The following is a 20,893-nucleotide window of genomic DNA, read 5'->3' as shown; positions in this document are numbered from 1 at the left end:
TGGATGTGTGGAACTGATGTATACAAAACAGTAGCAGGTCCGTTGTTGGAAAGCAACATGCCTATTTCATCTACACAAAATTAGATGTCTATGAATGCTTTGTCTGTATGTGTATCCGTTTATGACTTATGTGCCTGGTGCCTGAAGACGCCAGGAGAGGGCGTCAGATTTTCTGGAACTGGAATTATATAGCTGATTGTGAGCGGCCACATGGGTATCGGGAACTGAACACAGATCCTCTGCAAAAGCAGCCAGTGTTTTTAACTACCGAGCCATCTCTTCGGTCACCCCAAACAGGATGATTTTAAATGGGGTGTCAGTTAGTCAGGCAAGGTTGCAAAACAAACAAATGAACAAACCAAACTAAAGCAAACCAAACCAAATCATCCAAACAAATAAACAAAAAACAAAGAAAAGAAGGAAAGAAAGGAAGAGAAGAAATCAGGGATGTGCGGCCCAGAGCATCTGTGAAAGCATTCTATTTTCAGGAAAAAAAAAAAAAGATTGCTAAGTGTTAATAAGAAAATTTGCTTGGAATGAAAACTGGATGTTTTTTGACCAGGGATTAGCTGGCTGCTTAGCATTGACTGCGTAATGAGGACATGCTTTAGATGGTCCTTTAAGGCTGGGGTTATGGTAGCTATAGAAACAAAGGGAAAACTGAGCAGAGCTGAACCTTGAAAGCAATGAGTGCTGCCATGGTAACCCAGTGCTGCATGTGTAGTCTTCGAGAAACCACATCCCTTGTCATCCTTTGATTGCCAAGGGGCATTCCTAAGACACAGATAGGGTACAGCAGGGATTTGCGTGGGAGAAAACCAGCTTTGAACACACTCCCCTCTTACCTTGGGCGTGGCGGAATAGCCTTCGAGTATCACGTCGATTGTCTGCCCTGGGTACAACTCCATCCTGACAGGGTGGAGTTGAAACACGGGGTTCCCGCTATCTGTGGATTCCTGGGAGACCTTGGACTGGCGACGGCTACTACCAGTAGAGCCCTTCTTACTCTGCTTTTCTTTGGGGTTGAAGTCGTCATTCATCCAGAACAGTTGCTGGACCCGCCGTCCTTTGTTGGTCAGCTTGAAGCGGTAATAGTGGGTATCCAGGCTGGAAAAGAAGGGCAGGTGCTGAGGGCTCTTGGGTTTGATGACACCCATTAGGTTTGTTCTGTTGGAAATACTTATAGAATGAGCAACAAAAGAAGACTTAAAAAAAAAACAAACCCAAAACAACCATTCAGGGAGTCTAGGTCACAAGATTACTAAGATTCAAGGCCTCCCATGCCTTCTTTGTCTCCCCCAGCAGGTAGAGCCCAGTGTAGGATACACAGACAGCATTAGCATTCTTCTTAATGGAAGATGGTTCTGAGGTAAGGAAAGGAAAGTACCCAAGCTGGAGAAATCTGCTTTTGAAACATGTTGAACACACTTCTCCTGACTGAGATATGTCTGGTGACGGTGGGTTTACTTTGATGTTCAATGTGATTGACAGGGATTGTGTCAGCCTTGACAGGACACAGGGGCGGGACTGAAGTAGAAAAGAACACCAACGAGGCTAGACACTTTTCTCAGACTTTTTTTTTCTTTATGATTCCAAGTTGCAACTGTTTCGTTCAATAATTCATTCTTTCTCTACTTCATGGGTACTTATGAAAGACCTTCTTATTTGCCGAGCTCTTTATGAGGGAGCTGGAATTTCTAAGATATAATGAAAAAAGTTAAAGTGGCGCGCGCGCGCGCGCGTGTGTGGATGTGTGTGTGTGTGTGTACTCATGAAGGCCAGAAGTGCGTGTGCGTGTATATGTCCATCCAATTTGTAGATTTAATCATAATATTTTTCTTTAAGGACAAAAGATCATCCAAGGACAAGCAAGGTACTGCATGCCTGTAATATCAGCATTTACAAGGCTGAGGTAGGAGGATCACCATGAATTCAAGGTTAACCTGGCCTACATAGGGAGTTTCAGGTCAACCAGGGTTACACAGTGAGACAAACAACAGCAGCAGCTACAAGACGAACACCCCGCTTTTTCATCAACTGCTTATTTTTCTTCTAAGATTTTATTAGGCTTTGAGATTCCCTCCCATTTGCTTGACGTCAGGAAATGGTAGATCTCACAGGTAAGTTGTAACATCAAATAAATAATCAGGAGAAGTAATTTTAGGTGTCATTTAAAAACTCTAAATATTTGGGTTCATGGGGCAGAGTCAACAGAATGGTCTCTACCCAACAATTTAACTTTATGACCAATGGTAAGTTTGGGGGAGAAAAAGTAAACATATATATTATTAATAAATTACTTTGACCTTTGCCACTTATGTACGGTATGATTTTAATAACCACAGAAACACATCCACCAGAACCATATTAACTTCCATATCAGGATGGGAGAAAAAGCTCCAAATATCTTAGAGATTTGCACCCAAATTTGCAACCAGAAAAAAATGGTGGCATGTGGACATTCTTTTAGTACAGGGTTTGCCCAACTTCCTCTGTAAAGGGCTGAAGTATGTTACGTTAGATCTTTGGGCCATACGATCTCAGGCATAGCTACCTGTCTCTATACATTCTTCTTAGTGTGAAAATGGTCAGAGACATACTGGCTGCAAGCCAACAGAACCTTCTTCATAGAAACAGGCAGTGGGCTATGGTGTGCCCATCAAGGTTTTTGTTGATTTTTTTTTTTTTTTTGGCTATTGTTGGCATCATGAGTATGTGTTAAAAAGGAGAATACCAAGCTTTAGACAGATGGGAACTGAAAGCTAATAACAACAGTTTGTTTATATATTCATAAAACTGCTAGCTAGCCCTCAAATTTCCAGGCAAGGGTTGCCATATCCTTTGGGTAGAGGATATTTGATGCTACTTATAGATTGAGAAGAGTCCCAAGCAATTAGGCACGGTGTGAAGAATACTGGTTTCTGTAGTTAGATTTGTGTGCCTGTAAGAAATTAGAAGCATTACTATACAATCGCAAATGCCTTTCCTTATGGCCAAGAGATAAAGTAGAAAGGAAAGTTTTGATGTTTACCTGACTCGGAAACATACACCTGAACATACGCAAAAACCCAACAGCTCAACTCCCCGGGTCCTTACATCGCTCTTGCTTGTTGCTTTTTACAACTGAGAGCCATGTTTGAGAGCTAAAGCAGAGGAGAGGAGGGGTGGATGGGAAGTCCGTCTATGGGAAGGACTTCTCAGAACACAGCACCTGTGAGTCGGGTTCAGGACTGCTACATCAGAAGGCCAGAATGACAGCTGTAGGTGTGTTCTCAGTACAGCATCCCAGCCAAACCCTGAGAGTCCGCTACTGATAACTACATAATGCCTTTGCAGAATCAGGAGTGAATCTCACACAAATCCTCCACCCCCTACATTCAAACCTCGGGTGTTTTAGACACATACTCAATTGCACTGCTCGAAGGGTCTCTGCTGCACTGCCTCCTATTGACAGACCTTATAGCCTTCCCTGGGTAGTCAGGGGAACCTTGGTGCTGTGATGGGGGCGGAGGGGGGAACAAATAGAAGAAATATGTTGTCCAAAGTGACTGGCTCTGCACTGCCTTGCAAAGACTTACCTTTCTAGGTAGACTCTAAGCTTACACTAAGCTGAGTCCGTATTTTCTCCATTTGTGGAGAGGATGAGAGGGGTGTTGAAATCAGAGAGGGAAGATTATGGCAGAAACTCTGAATCAAACATACAGTAGTCACTGCTCCCCCCTTTTAAGCCTGGAGAATAATCACTTAGAATAATCACTGTCAATTCTATACAGCCTAGGATCTTAGGACAAACAAAATGCAAAAGCAAAAAAAAAAAAAAAAAAAAAAAGGAAAACCAAAAACCAGAGTCAAATAATAATACTTTTTTTTTTTTTTTGGCAGTTGGCAACTTTATTTGACACTCAGCAGGTTAGTCCTCATCCACATTGACCGTCTATGTGGTAACAGGCACCTAAGTTACCAGTGTGTAGAGCTTGTTTGGTGACTCCTTGTCCTCATCACGCTTTCTGAACAAACGTACTTATATACGGTACGGAACAGTCCTTCTTCCCTTGGCCCAGACGGCTTTATTGAGCCTGCTGTCAATGTGCACACCTGGAATCCCCATGGCCTCAGCAAATTTCCCAATTTCTTTGAGTGCCCAAGGAGCACGCTTCTTGAAGCCCACTCCATGGAGGCACTTGTGAATGTTGAATGTGTATTCTCGGGTCACCGGCTCGCTGATGGCAGAACGGCCCTTCTCCTTCTCTCCACCCTTCTTTGCGGGAGCCATTCTGCCGGGCCCAAGTTGGAAAGGTTCAAATAATAGCGTTTATCTATGCTGGTCTGCGGGATCTACTCTTCATTAGTAATGGACGTCAGAGGTCCAGCCCACTGTGGGCGTGGCTAGTCCCTGGGCTTCTTGAGATGTTTAAGGAAATTTGTTCCGCAAGAGTCTGAGCATGAGATAGCAAGCAGCATTTCTCCACGTTCTGACTTGAGTTCTGGCTTCTCTCAAATGATGTACGGTGACAGGGAAGTGCCAACAGAAATAAACCCTCCCCTAAGTTGTTTTAGCCTAGTAACAGAAAGGGAATAGAGCGCAGAGTGGCAGTGTGGAAGTGTCTTCTTGTAGCAGATGTAACCGAGCTGCTGCGTCTAGGAAACGCCTTCCTCTATCCAGTACATCCACCAAGGAGGGAAAGAGTGAGGTTAGGCTAGGACAGGGATGGAGGGGGCTTAGTTCTATTTAATTAAGACCAAGACGCATGTAATTACCTATACGAATGCTCCATGTTTCCCTACCTAAAATGCGATCCCAAGTTGAGTTCTGGAGCAAACGGTTTGTCGGAAACAATGGTCGAACCAATCCCAGTGGCCTGGATGGGGATCCGGTAGGTGTTACTGTGCTTAATCTCCAGGATGACCGTGTCTTTGAACGTCACTATGTCATTCAGGTTGGCAGTCAGCGTCAGTGGGATGTCATCTTCTGCAGGAACTGAGCCCTCACTGGGTTTAACCGTCCAAAGGGACTTTTTGTTTGCCTGCAATAGAAGACTACAAGTTAACTGGGTATTGGATGTGTCAAAACCTTCTGCTTCAAATGGCCCGCACTGTAGAATTCAACTTCAGAGAGAAACATTAGCATTTTATTTTAAGTTTTTTAGAACCAAGGAAGCAGGATGTTTGTTAACTTCCCTTTTCAAACAACAGACGGAGTCTGAAGAGCACGGTCGCCCTTCTGCTTTGGAATGAAGATTCGCTGTGTCTCTTCCCCTTCACAATGACTACGATAAGCTCTCAACTAGTTATCCGCTCTAACCTTGTGATGCCAATGGGGGAGCCAGCTTTTCCTTCTGGAATTTTCAAGGAAACGTTTCTCAGAGGAGAAGTTTGTAGAGTAAAGATGAGTGGCGTTTTAAGTAAACATGATGGGAAGTCACCCGGGCTTCTCTGTGTTTTTATCGGAGTTAAAAGAATTTCATAAAAATAAATAAATAAAATATTCGTGTTATAAAAGAATTTCGTTAGCTAAAATGCAAACTTATTTTTGAAATCCATTACGAGGCTGACTCAGACTTGGACATGACGCTGAGCCAAGCCATTCTGACCGCCACACTGGAAATGGCTGACCCACCTTAGCACCGCTGGCCACTCTCGCCTGGCTCTAGAACTTTTTCCTTATCACTTACTGCCTTCTAACACAGCTTTCCTTACCATACTCACTGTTCCCCTGCACTGGAATATAAGCTTTGCATAGGAGGTGTTTGTCACTGGCTTGTGTGTTTAGCTTTTTTTTTTTTTTTAACAGACACATCCTAAGTATCTACAGTAGGATGTAGTAAGAGCTGTGCGTGTAAAATACAGTGAACGCAGCAGACACTTAACCAATATTTGACAAATGAAGCCAGGTACGGTGGCGCATACCAACACTCTCAGCCAGAGGCAGGGGGAGCCTGAGTTCAAGACCAGCTTGAACTGAATAACAAGGTCCTGTCTCCCAAAGTAAAGTAAAGACTGATGACTGCATGTGCCAGTCTTTTATCTTGACATTAGCTCGTTCACTCTTGTGTAGGGTAATCTCTTTACTTCAGGTTCTCACAGCTCAAATGACTCGGTATTTCTTCCTTGTATTCGGCGCAGGCACGTCTCGTTTTGAGCCACTATGCGTTGTTCTGGGCCCTTCCCTGGAGTTACGCAGGGTAGATTGAACGCACCGCTGTACTTTCTGGTCCTTCAAATCCTGCAGCTCAGCTTAGAGGAAAACCTCAGATGTCAAACTGAGGTCAAGATGAGATGTCAATTATAAAAAAAAAAAAAGACTTGTGCTGTAAATAAATAGCAATTAAAATATGGTTTCTGCTTCTGATGGTAATCTATACCTTACTCTTAGAACTTACCCTTGTCTTTGATGCCCGCAGAGCATTCTGCTTAGAATTTGATCTCTTTCTAGAGTCCTTGGTTTGATTTTTTTATTTTTGGACAATTATCAATATGTGTCTATTTAAATATTATTTCTGTCTCATCCTTTACCTCTTATTGATTTAGAACTTCCTAATTCCCTCTCTGTTATAGTCGGGTCTAGAGTGTCCCCTGGGGGCCCACGAAGACGTGACACGGGGTCGGTGGTGCCCTGGGGATGCAGAAGAAACTTTCAGAGGTGGGGCCAAGTTAGAAGACGTGAGGTCGCTAGGGCGTTCCTTGAAGGTGATCCTGGGACCTGAGCAGCTCTTCATTGCACTCTACCTCCTGACTGCCATGAAGTGAAGGGGTCTGCTTCACCACGGGCTGTCACGGGGACAAAGGGTCCAAGTGTTCATGGACTGAAAATCTCTGAGACCAGGAGCCAAAGGTAAGCCTTTCTCCGTTTAAGTTGTTTGTCATGGTCGTTTTGTCACAGAGGGGCGTAGCTAACTGACACACCACCTCTTAGCCTCTTAATTACATTTCTTTACTTTTACTCCCTCATTTGTGTTGGATGATTTCTGCTCAGTTTTCGTCCAGTTCATTAATTCTCTCTTCAGCCTGAGTGTAATATCCAGTTAAACGAACCTATCACATTTTTTATTTTGAATTTCCAAATTAGGTCTCAATAGTTGATATTTATGTTTGTAAGATTCTCAGCCTTTGGGAGAACTGCTAATATTCAGGTATTGTGGAAATATAAAAATACCCAAAGCACGTTTTCTCCCCTCGAGGAGCTGATGTGACATTCAGAGAAACCAGGTAAACAACAGAAATGCAAGTCAGGAGGAGGCTGGGGAGACAGTGCCTGAGAAAATCTACAGAACATGGCGCTTGTCCGGAGGAGGGCAGGTTCGAATCCTCTGACTGTGACAAATGTATTATTCCCGCAAATGTGAAGTTAGACCTAATTAACAACTGATGTGCTCCTAATTATATCACTATTGATTAAAAAGCCTAACCTACTCTCTAATTGTACATATAGGCAATGATTTCAAAATTAATAGGAAGCATCGTCCCTCCATTTTGATAGCTATTTCCTTTCATTTAACTCTGGTTCTATTTCTGGGAAGCTATTACTTCTACAAAATATTTAGTTCCTACCAGCAATACACTGAGAAAAGGCTACAAAAGGAAAGCCAGGGGGATGGTATGTAAGCTTCCAGAATAGTGAAGCAAACTCTCCAGGTCACTAGGTAGGAATGTGGTTGTTTGCTTGAAAACCTTCCCTGGCTTCCTAGACGTCTCTGAGTCCTGGGCTCAGGAGAAGACCTCAAAAAACAAAACAAAACAGAACAAAACAAAAAACCCCAAACAAACAAACAAGCATGGGGAGGAAACAGCGTATCTAAAAGTGACTGTAAAGTTCACTCCCTGCTCTCACTAGCTTTGGAGTTTTTTCCAGTCTAAAGTCATCCTCTGCTGGACTAGAGAGAGGGTCACGTGGTTAATAGCAATACCGCTCTCTCTGAGGACCCAGGTTTGATTCCCAGCACCCACATGGAGGCTTACAGCCATGTGTAAGTCTATTTCCTGGGATCCGATGTCCTTTTCTGACCTCCATGGACTCCGGACACACAGATAGGCACATATACATACACATAGGCAAAACACTCGTACATATAAAATCTTTAAAAAAAAAGATAGAACTAAAAATAAAAGTGTCCTTCTTCCATTTAATTTCCAGGGTGTATTTCCAATAAAAAGGAGGAATATCAAGATACATGCCACTCTATGAGACTCACATACAATTGTATCCATGAGTCAGAAACGTCCTGACAAACTTGTGGAGGGTTTAGTCTAGGCTTGTGCTAATGGTTGTTGCAAATGAGGAAAAAGTACAGATTATGAGCAAATGTTAGGAGTCTGACAACAGGTGATGTCTCACAAGATGACATTCCAAATGCAGCCTAGTTCCAGTGCAGACTGGGAGGCTGGATCTGGTCAGTGGTATCCACCAGCCACTCTCTGAGGAACTGACTCACAGGACTCGTACAAGGAAAACCCAATGTTCAAACCCGCACGCTCACTTTCCAATTTGAGATTGAGGATAGATATAACACAGACCAGAAAGCTAGTTACTTTTCCCTGAGCTTTGAAGCCTACGTGAGAAACAAGAAAATTGCATATGAAAGTGTAAATGAATTAAATGAATCCCAGAAGAACTTTTTTTTTTTTCAGATTCACGAACAGTGCTGGGGAAAATTTACTTCGACGTTGGCATTCATAGAAATTGTAGGTTTGACTCAAAGTCAAAAGTCTTAGCATTCCTCATCGTCTCTGAATGTGGAACCTTCTAGAGACACAGAAGTAGAGGAAAACAGTTAGACATTAGAGATTGATCTAGACACACGAGATAGTTGACACCTGTGGGGTGGGGAGATGAATCTTGCATGATGCCCTCTGTTTCCCCCAAATCTCTCTGAACCTTCATCACTCACATTCACTCCGCCCTAGTAGAGTATCAGAATCTGTCAGTTCCTGCTTCTCCAGAGCGTTCAGATACTGATGTTTGCCATTTACATGGCTTAGACTAAGGAGGAGTTTCAGTGGGTAAAAACTTTGTTGTACAAGCATGAGGAGCTGAGTTCAAATCCCCAGGACCCCTGTAAAGAGCTGGGTGTGGTCGCTCCTGTGTGAGTGTAACCCCAGCGGTGGGGCGGGTGGTGACAGGATTTCCGGGGCTCACTGGTCAGCAGTGTAGTTCCAGGTTTGGTGGGAGATCCAAGGAAACAAGGCAGACTGACAAGGACACATGACATCCTTTGCTTTCATGTGATGACATGGGCCCACACTCCTCCCATACACACGTGCCCCCACACTTGCCTCACAGGTATAATTAGAAAGATATTCCTATATACTTAATTTTAAGGAGGGTAGATGAGCCGTTATTGATAAGAGAAACTACAGGGATGGAAGGAACGTCACAGTATTATGTTCATATTTGGGTTCAAAGAAATACTTCCCGACATAGCTTGTTAATTCATGTCCCAAAGACTTTTTTCTAACCAGTCCTAAAGTGAAAACAGACCAATCCTCTAGGGCATTAGTTACAAAGATGGCATCAAAGTGAGTTCCAAAAGAACTATAAATGCAAATTCAATCTTCTGCAGCCATTTAAAAACGGACCCAGGTGGCTGCGTTCCTCCCGGTGAGTGTCTTTGTCACTGGAGGTTGAATGAAATAATTCCAGCATGACCTACACCGTTAAAGTGATATATGGAAATGAATTTTTCATCCTGGGCTAAGCAATCCTTCTATCTTGGCATTTTTACATTTCCAGTTTGAGATTCTAGACAGCTGCTTTTAGATAAGGAAATGGTAGCTGCTATAACGGACCCCTGGGGCTCAATGGGTTGACACAGTATCAGCTTGTTCTCGAGTTGGGACAGAGGTGAGGACTGGCTTTTATTCCACACAGTCACCCACACACACCTCAGCTGAGCCGACTGTGACACACTTGGACACTCTGGCCATTGGCGAATCACTAGAGAGCGACAAAGGCAGGATGGAGACTTGAGTACTAGGATTTATATACCAAGAAGGGAAGTGCACATCCCTTCTGCCCACTTCCGCTGGCTAGAACTCCCCCACACAGACACACCTAATCTGGGAGGAGCCTGGGAAATGTAGTCCAGTTCTGGGTCCCAGCAAAGGTGATGTGGTGAGCTGCTGACAAAACTACTTCTTAGTTTAGACCCCAGCCACTGCCCAGGTGTGCCACCTGCTCCAACTCTCTCAAATCTCAGGTCTGGAAAGGTAAAGGGCTCCAGTGAGAGACTGGCCTGGCATTTCAAACCTGAGAGGGCCCAGACTTCCCATTCGTCTGTTATTGAGAAAATACACAGAGGCAGCAGGAGAGAGAGAGTAAGTAAGTGCTGGGCGAGAAGATTCTACTCCTCTGGCCTTTCTTCCCAATTTGTGGCTTTAAAGCATACTATATAGTTTTGTTCGTCTGTGAGACGCGGCTTACAACGCGGCCATAAATCACTGCCATTAAGAAAAAAAGAATCCATACGTGTGGCATCTCCCAGAGACGGTCCTGTCAAAGTCGTTTTGCTCTCTCTGGCTATTTATATTCCTCCTCTGACCACACTATACACAGGGAAGTGAGGCTGTGGCCAGTGGGAGTGCTATTTCAGGTCAGGGGACATCAGTTTTCGATGTGTGGCGTCTCTATTCGATTCCTGCTGACACGACGCTCTGGGAACAAGACTGAAGTTGCTCTCCAGGGCTGAATCAGTGAGTTTTCTTTTTGATGAAGCTTATTAATCAATGCCTGGCATAGAACCAGACAGCAAAATACATCATAGAATCTAAGGGCAAGGTATAATAAAGTGCCAGCTGCTAAGGCCCTGGGCCGTTCTCAGGGTAAGTTGGATTGGTCTAACGTGCTTGTGTGGTCTGATGCTTGACTTTCTAGGGTGCCCTTGCACTTGTGGGAGGGCCTAGTCAGTGTGGCATTTGCTGTTGGAGGAGGGAAGAATAGGCTAACAAAAGACCCTAGTACAGTCAGACAACAGTGGATGGAGAGAGGTTAGGAAGGAAGGCTCTGAGGAAGAACAGATTTGGGCTTGAGTCCTTGCTTAGCTGCTCTCCAGGTGCTGGACTTGGGGAATGTCACCTGCGGTGGTTTGAATGAGACCCCCCTCCCCATAAGACTTTTGAGTATTTGAACACTTGGTCCCTACCCAGTTGGCCGTTTGGGGAGGATTAGGAGGGTGTGCCCTTGCTGGAGGAAGTGTGTCGCTGGCAGCAGGCTTTGAGGTTTCAAAGGATTCCGATTCCGTTTTGTGGTTTGAGATGTGAGCTTGCAGTCTGCTCCCACAGACTGTCAACCCTACAAACTGTAAGCCAAACAAACCCCCTTTCCCTATAAACTGCATGGATTATGCTAATAAAATTGCAATAGAAAAGTAACTAAGGCATCACCCGGTTAGCCTATTGACCTAATTAGCTTTGTGTTCTGACTGTGCCTCCCGTGTGAGGGGATGGTTAACCACAGCCGCGTGTGCGTTGGTGCTACTGTACGTTACCATAAACCGCAACTGCTACTGTTCTTTTACTCAAATCTAAACTGTTCCCACAAAAAAATGGGCTTAATAGTATTTTGCTGGGAAACACTAGATTATGGCATTGGGAAAATAAAGATGGATTCTGAGAAAGAATTTAAGGCTTAACATTCTTACCAGAAAGGAGTGTTTGTGGAGATTTGTGTTTGAAGGAATTTTAAGATGGACCCTAATGTCCATCTCCTGGGGGACACAATTACCTTCTCTGTTGTTCAGTCAAACGCTGATGTTGGTCCTGGGAAGGGATCGTGCAGACGCAGTTAAGGTCCTAGACAGTTCCCCTTCAGATGGGGAGATCACCTCAGTAGGACCTAGTCAGACTGAACACTTAGTGTGAAAATGTTGAGCCTGAGAGACCTTAAGGGACTGCAACATAATAGGGTAGCTATGGTGGCCCAGTATCTACTGAGGGCAGTCCATGTTGATATCAAGTGGGACAGGAGAGCTCTGTCAGCCATTCAGCTGCTAAGCAAAAATCTGACAGGGAACGGAGGAGCCAAGCTGTGGATCCTTCCTCTGTAGATGGACGAGTCCGTTCTAGCCAACCCCCAGCCCCACCCCCCAGAGATGCAGCTTGGCTACCACACTTATCCCAGGCCTTGGTGATCCTGTGAGAAGGAAGTGGCGAGGCCAGGCCCAGAGTCTTGACAGATAACAAATTAGTATTGTTGTGAACCAGTAGGCTTATGAGAATTTGAAACCTAGCGATAGAAGATGACTATATGCTTCCGTACATTTCTTTCAAAGATGCTCAAAGCAAGCCCTCCAAAAAAAAATTCCCATTAAAACTTCAGTTGGAGCTGGAGAGAGGGCTCCATGGTTAATTGGTCAGGAGAAGTCGAGTGTTTACAATCAGAATACGACAAGGACAGTTAGAGGTGAGCGAATGCTATGCAAGAGCATGGCTTCGCACTCCTACAGAGTATGGACTTCCGATCCTAGCACTCGCGTCTGGCAGCTCGCAACCACCTTTAACTCTAGGTCTATGCTCTGACATCTTCTGGTCTCTGAAGGTACCCCTACCTCAGGCACATACACAAATAAAAAATAATCTTTTTTTTTTCTTTTTTTCGGAGCTGGGGACCGAACCCAGGGCCTTGCGCTTGCTAGGCAAGCGCTCTACCACTGAGCTAAATCCCCAACCCCATAAAAAATAATCTTAAAAGAAAAAAAGATAGTAACGGCTGTCTCTGTTTTTTCAGGAAATTAGGGCTGGGGAGTGAGCCATTTTCACAGCCCGTAGCTAACATACATAGGAAATACATGCTTCTGTGCAAGTGTGTGTGGTGACCGTGGGAAGGGTGGAGGATTTGTGATATTTTGCAGTTCAGAATTCCATGCCCTCTGCTGATTACTGATGAGCCCTCCTTGCAAGGTTCCACAGATCTAATGTTAACATCTGCCTTTGATTTGTGAAGACGGGCTATCACCCTGCGCCTCGTATGCAGGTCAAGCTCCCGAGGTTGCTGTTGTTTGCCCGGGTCACGCTCGAGATCCGTGCTTTGGCAGACCTGCTGTTATGCAGAGCTGATAACTATGAAGCCTGCAGGAAACGTGAGCTTGAGAACAGCCCCACTGCCATTTGAGACCCGTGAGGTTTCCTCCCATGAAATAAGGGGAAGCAGATAACAACAGGAACCCACTCGTGGAGCACGGAGTGAGGGGTTGTGTTAGACTTCTATTATCTCAGCAGACGGCCCATTCTCTGTGGGGAAAGAACAATGGAGTCTCACTGAGGCCTGCCCCCTTTTCATCCTCTAAATGGCATCTGGAGTCATAGACCCCTCTCCCTTCAAGTGAGTCATTTTGCTGCTTTAAACAATTAACTGGGGGTTAAGAGGGAGATGTAGAAGGACTGATGTTAGGCTTTCCGAGGGAGGCCGTGTGGGGTCATGACTGCAGATTGTGCGTTGAGGAGTCACATGACTTAGTGGTCAATTCTGGAGTCTGTCATCTGCCACTAGGTGACCCTGGGCTGATTTTACAGTCTAAGTTGTAGGTTCTCCATCCGTTAACCTTGTTTTTTTCTCTTTTTCTTTTGGAACCGGGGGTTGGTCTCTGTAGGGAGGAACACCCTTGAACACACAACCCCCAGGGTTATAGCTGTATGCTGTCACATTTCGCTGGATGTGCTCTATGAAGATGAAAAATGGGTGCCGAACACCTCACACCTTGTCCACTCAAGAAACAGTGAGCTTTCTTCATGTTACTTTCTGGTCCACGTCACTGATGGCGCTATACCACACAGACCTGAGCCTGGTTTTCTTCTGTGGAAGATTCTGGAATGGCTCCTTACTGTCTCGATCAGTATCCTGAGCCCCCTTTAGAAATCCATGTATCCCCTCCATAAATTTACCCCCTTCCCTCAAAAGTTCTTCATGAAAGCTTCAGAGCACACGAACTGCAAATGTCAAGTTTGCCATATTTTGTTCTGTCTGATTCATGTCTAAGCCCCACCCACCCATTAAGACTGGAGACTCATGGTTTGGGATGGGTGGGTTTTAGTGGGACCTCAGGTCCTTCTGAGACATCATCCATGCCCTCTGCAAACATGGTGACCTATCGTCAGGTCTGGTATCCTACACATGGGCTCTGGCCTGGAGACTCTAGTCCCAGTTCTCCTAAGAGGGCACCGATGCCTTTTTCAGACTTGCTGCCTGGGGCAGAAGGTCACCTGCCCTTCCTAACTGATCCAAGTACAGTCATTGCACATAAACGCATGCCCATTTCTGGCCTCCTGCTGTCTAGCTTTCGAGCTTCCAGTTGGATCTTCCGACTGGCAACAAGCTTTCCTTTGACAGAGGAGCTGGCCGCCTCCTCTTCTGAGCTTACATTTTATCATCTGGCTGTGTTGCTTGTGGGTTCAAGTTCCTTTCTTCTGTGCAATTGTGAACTCCAAAGAAATGAGCTGTTCTATTTCTGGTTTGTTTCTCCCCTTGGTCATCAGAGTGCCAGCAATGGGTCAGGGCTCCAAAATATTTACTTCATGGTCATCAGATACATGAAAAATGTCCTGTCTCACTGGACATTCTTCAGGAGATGGAAGAAACACAAGCTTACAATAAATATTCAAAGCACATCTATTGGTTTTGGCAAATGTAACAGCATTGGTAAGAGGGTGGGAGGGGACATCGTACTTTACATCTCTTTGGGGGCCTGGCTATAAGTGGTACACAATTTCTGACTGATGCTATGTTGGAAGTGAAAATAGCTGGCAATGAAAGTCATGTTATCCCTCTCGGGGAGGGGGGAGGGAGGGCATAGGCCTCAGGGGGAAAACACTAGAAAGTAAATACCCAAAATCTAGCAGTGGTCGTCTGCATGCTGGGGTAGTGAGTGTGCCTTTCCCCATCTTTATCTGTTCTAGAAGGATGTTATTTGTGGAAGGGCAGGACAAGGGTGGTACACTCCCACTTCAGTGAATAAATGTCTCCTCCTAAAAGCAATATAATGTTCTCTCTCCCTGTCTCTCCAGTTTACAGTTGACAGGCTTGGACTCAAGGCCTTGTACATTCTACATAAATGCTTTACCCCTGAGCTATTCCCCAGCCATTCCTTCTCTTTAGAGCTCATTTTCCCTCCCCTCTCCTTCCACTTCTCCCTCTCTCCCTCCCTCCCTCTCTTTCTTCCTCCCTCCCTCCCTCCCTCCCTCCCTCTTTTTCGTTTTTTTCCACCCTACACACAAGAAGTCCTGGCCATCATCCCCAGAGATAGCTACCATTAGTAATTTTCTGTCTTTGCAGATGTATTTTATGACTAAAGGGGAAAAAAATCCCATTTGTTTGCATCCAGACATAGCCTTATATAAATGGCGATACACCGGATATATAGTATTTTCTGTGCTGGGGCAGGTTTTGTTGTGACTGGGTTGGTTGCTCCCTGGATCCCCAGTCATGATTCTCTTATTTTGTTGTGCTTTTTTCCATGTAGACAAAATAAAAGATTTGGTTGCGCATATGAGATTCTCTGTCACTCAAGCCATGGCTCTGCATGCTTGTGGAGGGGGAAGGCTGTGGGGATTGTAAGGCCAATTAACTCTGTACTAAAGGATTAAGTGTACACAAGTTTCACTGTTCTCAAGTAATTCGTACCCGTAATCTGCCAGAAGGTAATCTGTTCTTCTTGAATGGCATTGCCTTTTAAAGACTCAGTGAAAGGTGTCAGAGCACACAGAGTTACATGCAAGCAAATAAGATAGCTCCTAGGTGCTGCACACACACACACACACACACACACACACACAAACACACAGACACAGACACACACAGACACACACACAGACAGACACACAGGCACACAGACACACACACAGACACAGACACACACAGACACACACAGACATACACAGACACACAGACACACAGACATACAGACACACACACACACAGACACACACACACACACACACACACACACACACACACGATTTGCATGGTTCTGAGGTGTTGTATAAGTAAGGATGTCCTGAGGAGAAAGATAGCATTTCTGAAGAGCTATCTGCTAAGGAGTCCGTTTTCCTTTGACCTCTGACATGAGAGGATGCTTGCCCACCAAAGCTGATGCTCTAAGATGTTTCACAAAATGACTCCTCTGTCAAAAATTTAGGGAAAGGGAGGAAAGCGAGGCCAAGGCAGCATTGGAGGCTCTGTTCTCCAGAGCTCCATGTGACTGGAAACCTTAAGGCTTCTTTTGCTGTCCTCACAACTACTGCTACCACCACTACATCCTCCTCCTCTTCCTCTTCCTCCTCCTTTTCTTATTAAGGAAAGACAAATACCAGACCTTCTGATACAGTTACCAGAAAATAATTGTCTTTCCATAGGCCGTTTTCCCTGGCTCTTTGTCTGTCAGATAGCAATTAAAGCGACCATTGACCAAATTCTTACTTTTTCAGCAGGTGCTTTCTCTGTATACCATCCTGCATAACCTTCAAGATATCACTGCCATCGTTACATCTAAAGAGAAAGAACCAAAGGCTCGAAAGGGTTAAATAATACAGCCAGTATGTGAAGAATTAGGATTGGTTCCCAACACGGCCACGCTACAGCTCTTCTGAGTGACCGAGATGCATAGAGCAGCTGTGCTTGGGGTGTGACCCTCCCACCCCTGGATCTCGTCTTCTCTGCCAGAAGCAAACTGATCTAATATGCTATCACACAGAGGCGGGTTTCTTTTGTCTTCTAAATCTTGAGATTTAGGATGTGTACTGCAATATCATTACGACTACTATTTACAAAAGAAATATTCCAAGTGGACTCCTACAGACAGCTCTGCCATGACAAATGCATATGTTCAGGCGCTGTTTTCTTCCTCGTGACAGAGGGGAGGAAAGAGAACTGAAGAAGAATGCCACTTTCTCTCCAGTGAAGATCCTCTGAGGGGTCCACTGCACACCTCCAACCTTGTATTTTGTTTTTAATTACAGACAGGTGCTAATTTCGTTTTGTCCCCAACTCTGCATGGAACTGTGGCTGCGTAGGGTCAGTGCACAGGACAAGGGGAGTGAATGCATGAGCTGACAAGGACGGCAAAGGGCAGCTCTTAAATGTGACATGGGCTGGGCGGCTGCCGCTGACTGTGGGGAGGAGGCTAAACCTTTTCAAAGAGAAGGAAGGGGTGATGTAGGGGAGGGAAAAAGCTGACCTCAAACTCCCTTTGAATGATAGCTTCTACAACTGCACACCTGAATAGTAATAATAGGAAAAGCAATTTTCCAAAACTGATTATGAGTCAGGACGAGTAGAATGGGGGAAAACAAGCCTGCCAACAGGGGTTTTTTTTGGACAGCTCCCTTTCATTTACAAATGCTCTCTGTTCATTTCGCATTTAACTTATACTCAAACTAATCATATTTGACCAGTAGCCTTATCATCCTAGACTCAGGAAGGTGCTGACCCAACACATTACCTGCTGTCTAATCAATGGTTTCCTCCTGACAGTGTGGTTTAGATCACCAGTGGGACTCCGTCTTTCATTTTCCATTTTGCCAAAGTGAACAAAGTCTCAGGTCTGGTTCGAGTGGGCGTGGAGGTGTGGGGTGAGAAGCTCACTGTTCTCTGTGAAGCTCAAACCTTTGTTTCTAGAACTCTTGATCTTATGGCCACTGGGACCCTCTTATCACTTGTGGACGATGGCCCAGAATGAGCCCAACTCACGTTGGAATGACCATGGTGGACGTTCATGAGCAAAAGGAAAGATACACCTCATAATAGCCTAGAAAATTATTTTCTTCCTGTCTCTTTATTCCTAATGTTTTTTTAAATAGATTTTCACAACTAAAGTCAGGACCAACCAAAGAAAATACAAACAACAGTGCCCCAAACCCTCTGTTTTCTTATTTCTGTTAAAGACATATTCTATTGTTCTCTTGAGATGGATTGTGTATTAGCACCTACAGAGGGCTAAAACACAAAGGACAGTCTGTCAGCCAATGAGTGTAAGCTTTAAAACATCTATTTCACTTTAACCTATCAGAAAAACGAGATAAATATTTGAAAAAACGTGTTTAACATAATTACATTCAAACTCAAGATAAACATCACATGAATCACACACAGGACAGACACGATAAGGGCTTAAGAGCCATGCACCTTCCAGGCTTTAGCCTCTGAACATTAGTAGAGAAGGATGAGGAAGAAAATTAGAAACCAAAAAACGCAGGGATGGGATGTGGGTCGAGGTTCCTAGGCAAGGCAGTTTCTCTGTGAGTGACAGAAAAGCTGTAATGTTCCTGAAGCTGCAGGCTACACGTGCATGTGGCCTGGCGGAAGGGGAGTAAAGTGGAGAATGTTGGGCAGCCTGACTGTTGGGCAGGCTGACTGTTGGGCAGGCTGACTGACTGTTGGGCAGGCTGACTGTTGTGCAGGTTGACTGTTGGACAAGCCACCAACCACACAACAACCTGGAAACTGACTTTTCCAGTATCTCACAGGAAAGGCAGGCACAAGACTTGATTCTGGGCTGATGACCACACAGTCCAGAGTGAAGGTAAATGAGAGGCTGCCAGAAAGGGAGGCGTGCGTTGAGCTCTAAGAATGAGGCTCATATGTGCTCCACGCCAGACTGACTTATTTGAAATGCTGAACATCTGGAAGAACAGCTGCAGACAATCAGGCAATTGATTCACTCTTGAACAATCAATAGTGCCAGCTGAGATTGATTAGAAAGTACATCTGAGATCCCCGGAGAGCTGCAGAATGGGATAATACAACCAAAACAAAGCCCGTGAAATGAGGACAGGGAGATTGGACTCGGGAACAAGCATTTATAAATAACTAGTTATAAATCTTGGAAGTGAAAAATACAGTCTCTAAATTAAAAATGTAGAGATGGGTTAAGTCTCAGATCTGCCAAAAAACCAAGCCAGACTTTGTAATTTAGAGCATATCACTGAGACAAAGGAAAGAAAGCATGAGCAAGAAGTAAAATAAAGATATCTATGTAGAATAGTACAAGGAAAATTCTAGTAACATTCTTGTGTGTGTAGATATGTGTGCAGATATGTGTATATATGAGTAGTTGTATAAATTTATGAGTGCATGTATACACGTGTACATGTCTGTAGGTATATGTGTATATGTATGTGTGCTTATATGTATATGTGTGTGTGTATGGGTTATATGTGTGGGTATGTGTGTATATGTATATATGTATATGTGTGTGTCTGTGTGTGTCTATGAGTGTGTGTGTAATGAGTGGGGGTTATGTGTATGAGTATGTGTGTATTTTTTTTTTTATTAAAGTACTGGCTGGTTTGTGCGTCAACTTGGCACAAGCTAGGCTCATCGGAGAGAAAGGAGCCTCAGTTGAGGAAATGCCTCCATGAGATCCAGCTCTAGTGCATTTTCTTAATAAGTGATCAATGGGGAAAGGCCCAGCCCATTGGGGTGGTGCCATCCCTGAACTGGTGTCCTGGGTTCTATAAGAGAGCAGGCTGAGTAAGCCATACAAGCAAGGACTCCTCCATGGCTTGTTCATCAGCTCCTGCCTCCAGGTTCCCGCCCTGTGTGAGTTCCTGTGGAAGTCAAATAAACCCTTTCCTTTCAAATAAACCAAGCAAAATAAATCCTTTCCTCCCCCAGGCGCTTTTGGTCATGGTGTTTTGTCGAAACAATAGAAACCCTAACTTAGACAAGCAGGAAACAGAAGCAGCAACAAAGAAACACTTTTCAGATTCTAAGTCTCAAATCTTCTGACACATTAAACAGAAATTTAAGAAAATTAAAGGTTTTTTAAAAAAGTTTCAAAAATGAGGAGTTATAAGGGACAAGTTGGTCTTGAATGAACAATGATGCAACTGACAAAAATTACCAGCAAATAAGTAAGGCAAGAGAGCAACCTTCAGAGGAAAGGAAAGGGAGGAAAGGACCTGATGAACAGAAGGTTTCAGAAAGCTGTAATTTTGTAAAGAGAGATACAAACTAGGCTAGGCTATACGGTGCTGATCTATGGTAACAGCAACTTGGGAGAGTGAGGTGGGAAAGCCTGTGCTAACAAGAACTCAATCAGCCCGGGCAAGAGACCCTACCTCAAGCTAAACCAAGTAAGCCAAGCCAAACCAAACCTGTGGACCATACAACACACAGCATGGGAAGAAAAGGGAAAATTACAGAGAAAACAAGAGGGGCAGGCCATCAGGGAGCTACATTTGTATCTAGGGAATGGTTAATCAGGGACTGACAACAGTCAACATTACCACCGTCAAGAAGAGAGGATTCATTCTACACAAAATGTAAAGAACAGTGAGGTTATGGGAAAGTCACCATATAGTGGCTGTGCAGACCAGTCCTTATTCTTGAGGAAGTCTAAAATACTTAGTTCATTCATTGTTGTTAGGGGAAGATTTAATTTGCTAAGAAAGTAAGTGTAGCCACTTAAAAGAAATAACAGGGATAAATTCTACAGGGTCCAGATAAGTCCAGAAAGACTGGACACAGAGTGGTAGTGTTTGTGGGGGTCACACAGGGAAAGCAAAGCCCTGTGCAAAGTGCGAATGAGGAGGAATACAGATGACTGTAGTGACAGTATGTAGTAAACTATTATTTTGGGTGTGGTAGGTGGACAATGGTCTTCACAAAATGTCTATTTCTTATTCTTTGATGTCTGTGAAGTGTTATCAAAAGAGAGTGATTAGAGGCCTGTAGATGAAGAGATCAACCTTGACTATTGGTCTGGGCTCCGTGCAATCTTAAGAATCCTTTGAGAGAGACACAGAAGGAACAGAACCAGAAAGAGATTCAAGGGAGACAGATGTGGAGAGAGAGAGGGAGATGCTGCTGGCTCTGGAGATGGAGGAAGGTGTCATGAGGAAGTTTTCCAGATGTCAGGAAAACATATTCTCTCCTAAAGTCTCAAAGGGAACTAAGCCTTATTTAGAC

At 44.4% G+C, this 20,893-nt stretch overlaps 1 protein-coding gene across 10 annotated transcripts in view; it reads right to left on the bottom strand.

The window, feature by feature from the left end:
• Hydin (Hydin, axonemal central pair apparatus protein) overlaps positions 1-20,893 on the bottom strand; it is a 346,279-nt gene that overhangs the window by 168,809 nt on the left and 156,577 nt on the right. For 9 of the 10 annotated variants that reach the window (XM_039098232.2, XM_039098235.2, XM_039098234.2 and 6 more), the window contains exons 19-20: positions 4,786-5,024; positions 846-1,107 (exon numbers count right to left, since the gene is read on the bottom strand). In XM_039098232.2, coding sequence (XP_038954160.1) covers positions 846-1,107; positions 4,786-5,024 — 501 coding nt within the window. The remainder of the gene's footprint in view (positions 1-845; positions 1,108-4,785; positions 5,025-20,893) is intronic. The other variant, XM_039098238.2, reaches the window with a different exon arrangement.

The sequence above is a fragment of the Rattus norvegicus genome, chromosome 19, assembly GCF_036323735.1.
Source record: "Rattus norvegicus strain BN/NHsdMcwi chromosome 19, GRCr8, whole genome shotgun sequence".
In the NCBI taxonomy this organism is placed as follows: domain Eukaryota; kingdom Metazoa; phylum Chordata; class Mammalia; order Rodentia; family Muridae; genus Rattus; species Rattus norvegicus.
Note: the sequence above shows the minus strand (reverse complement) of the source record. Positions and strands in the feature narration are given on the sequence as shown.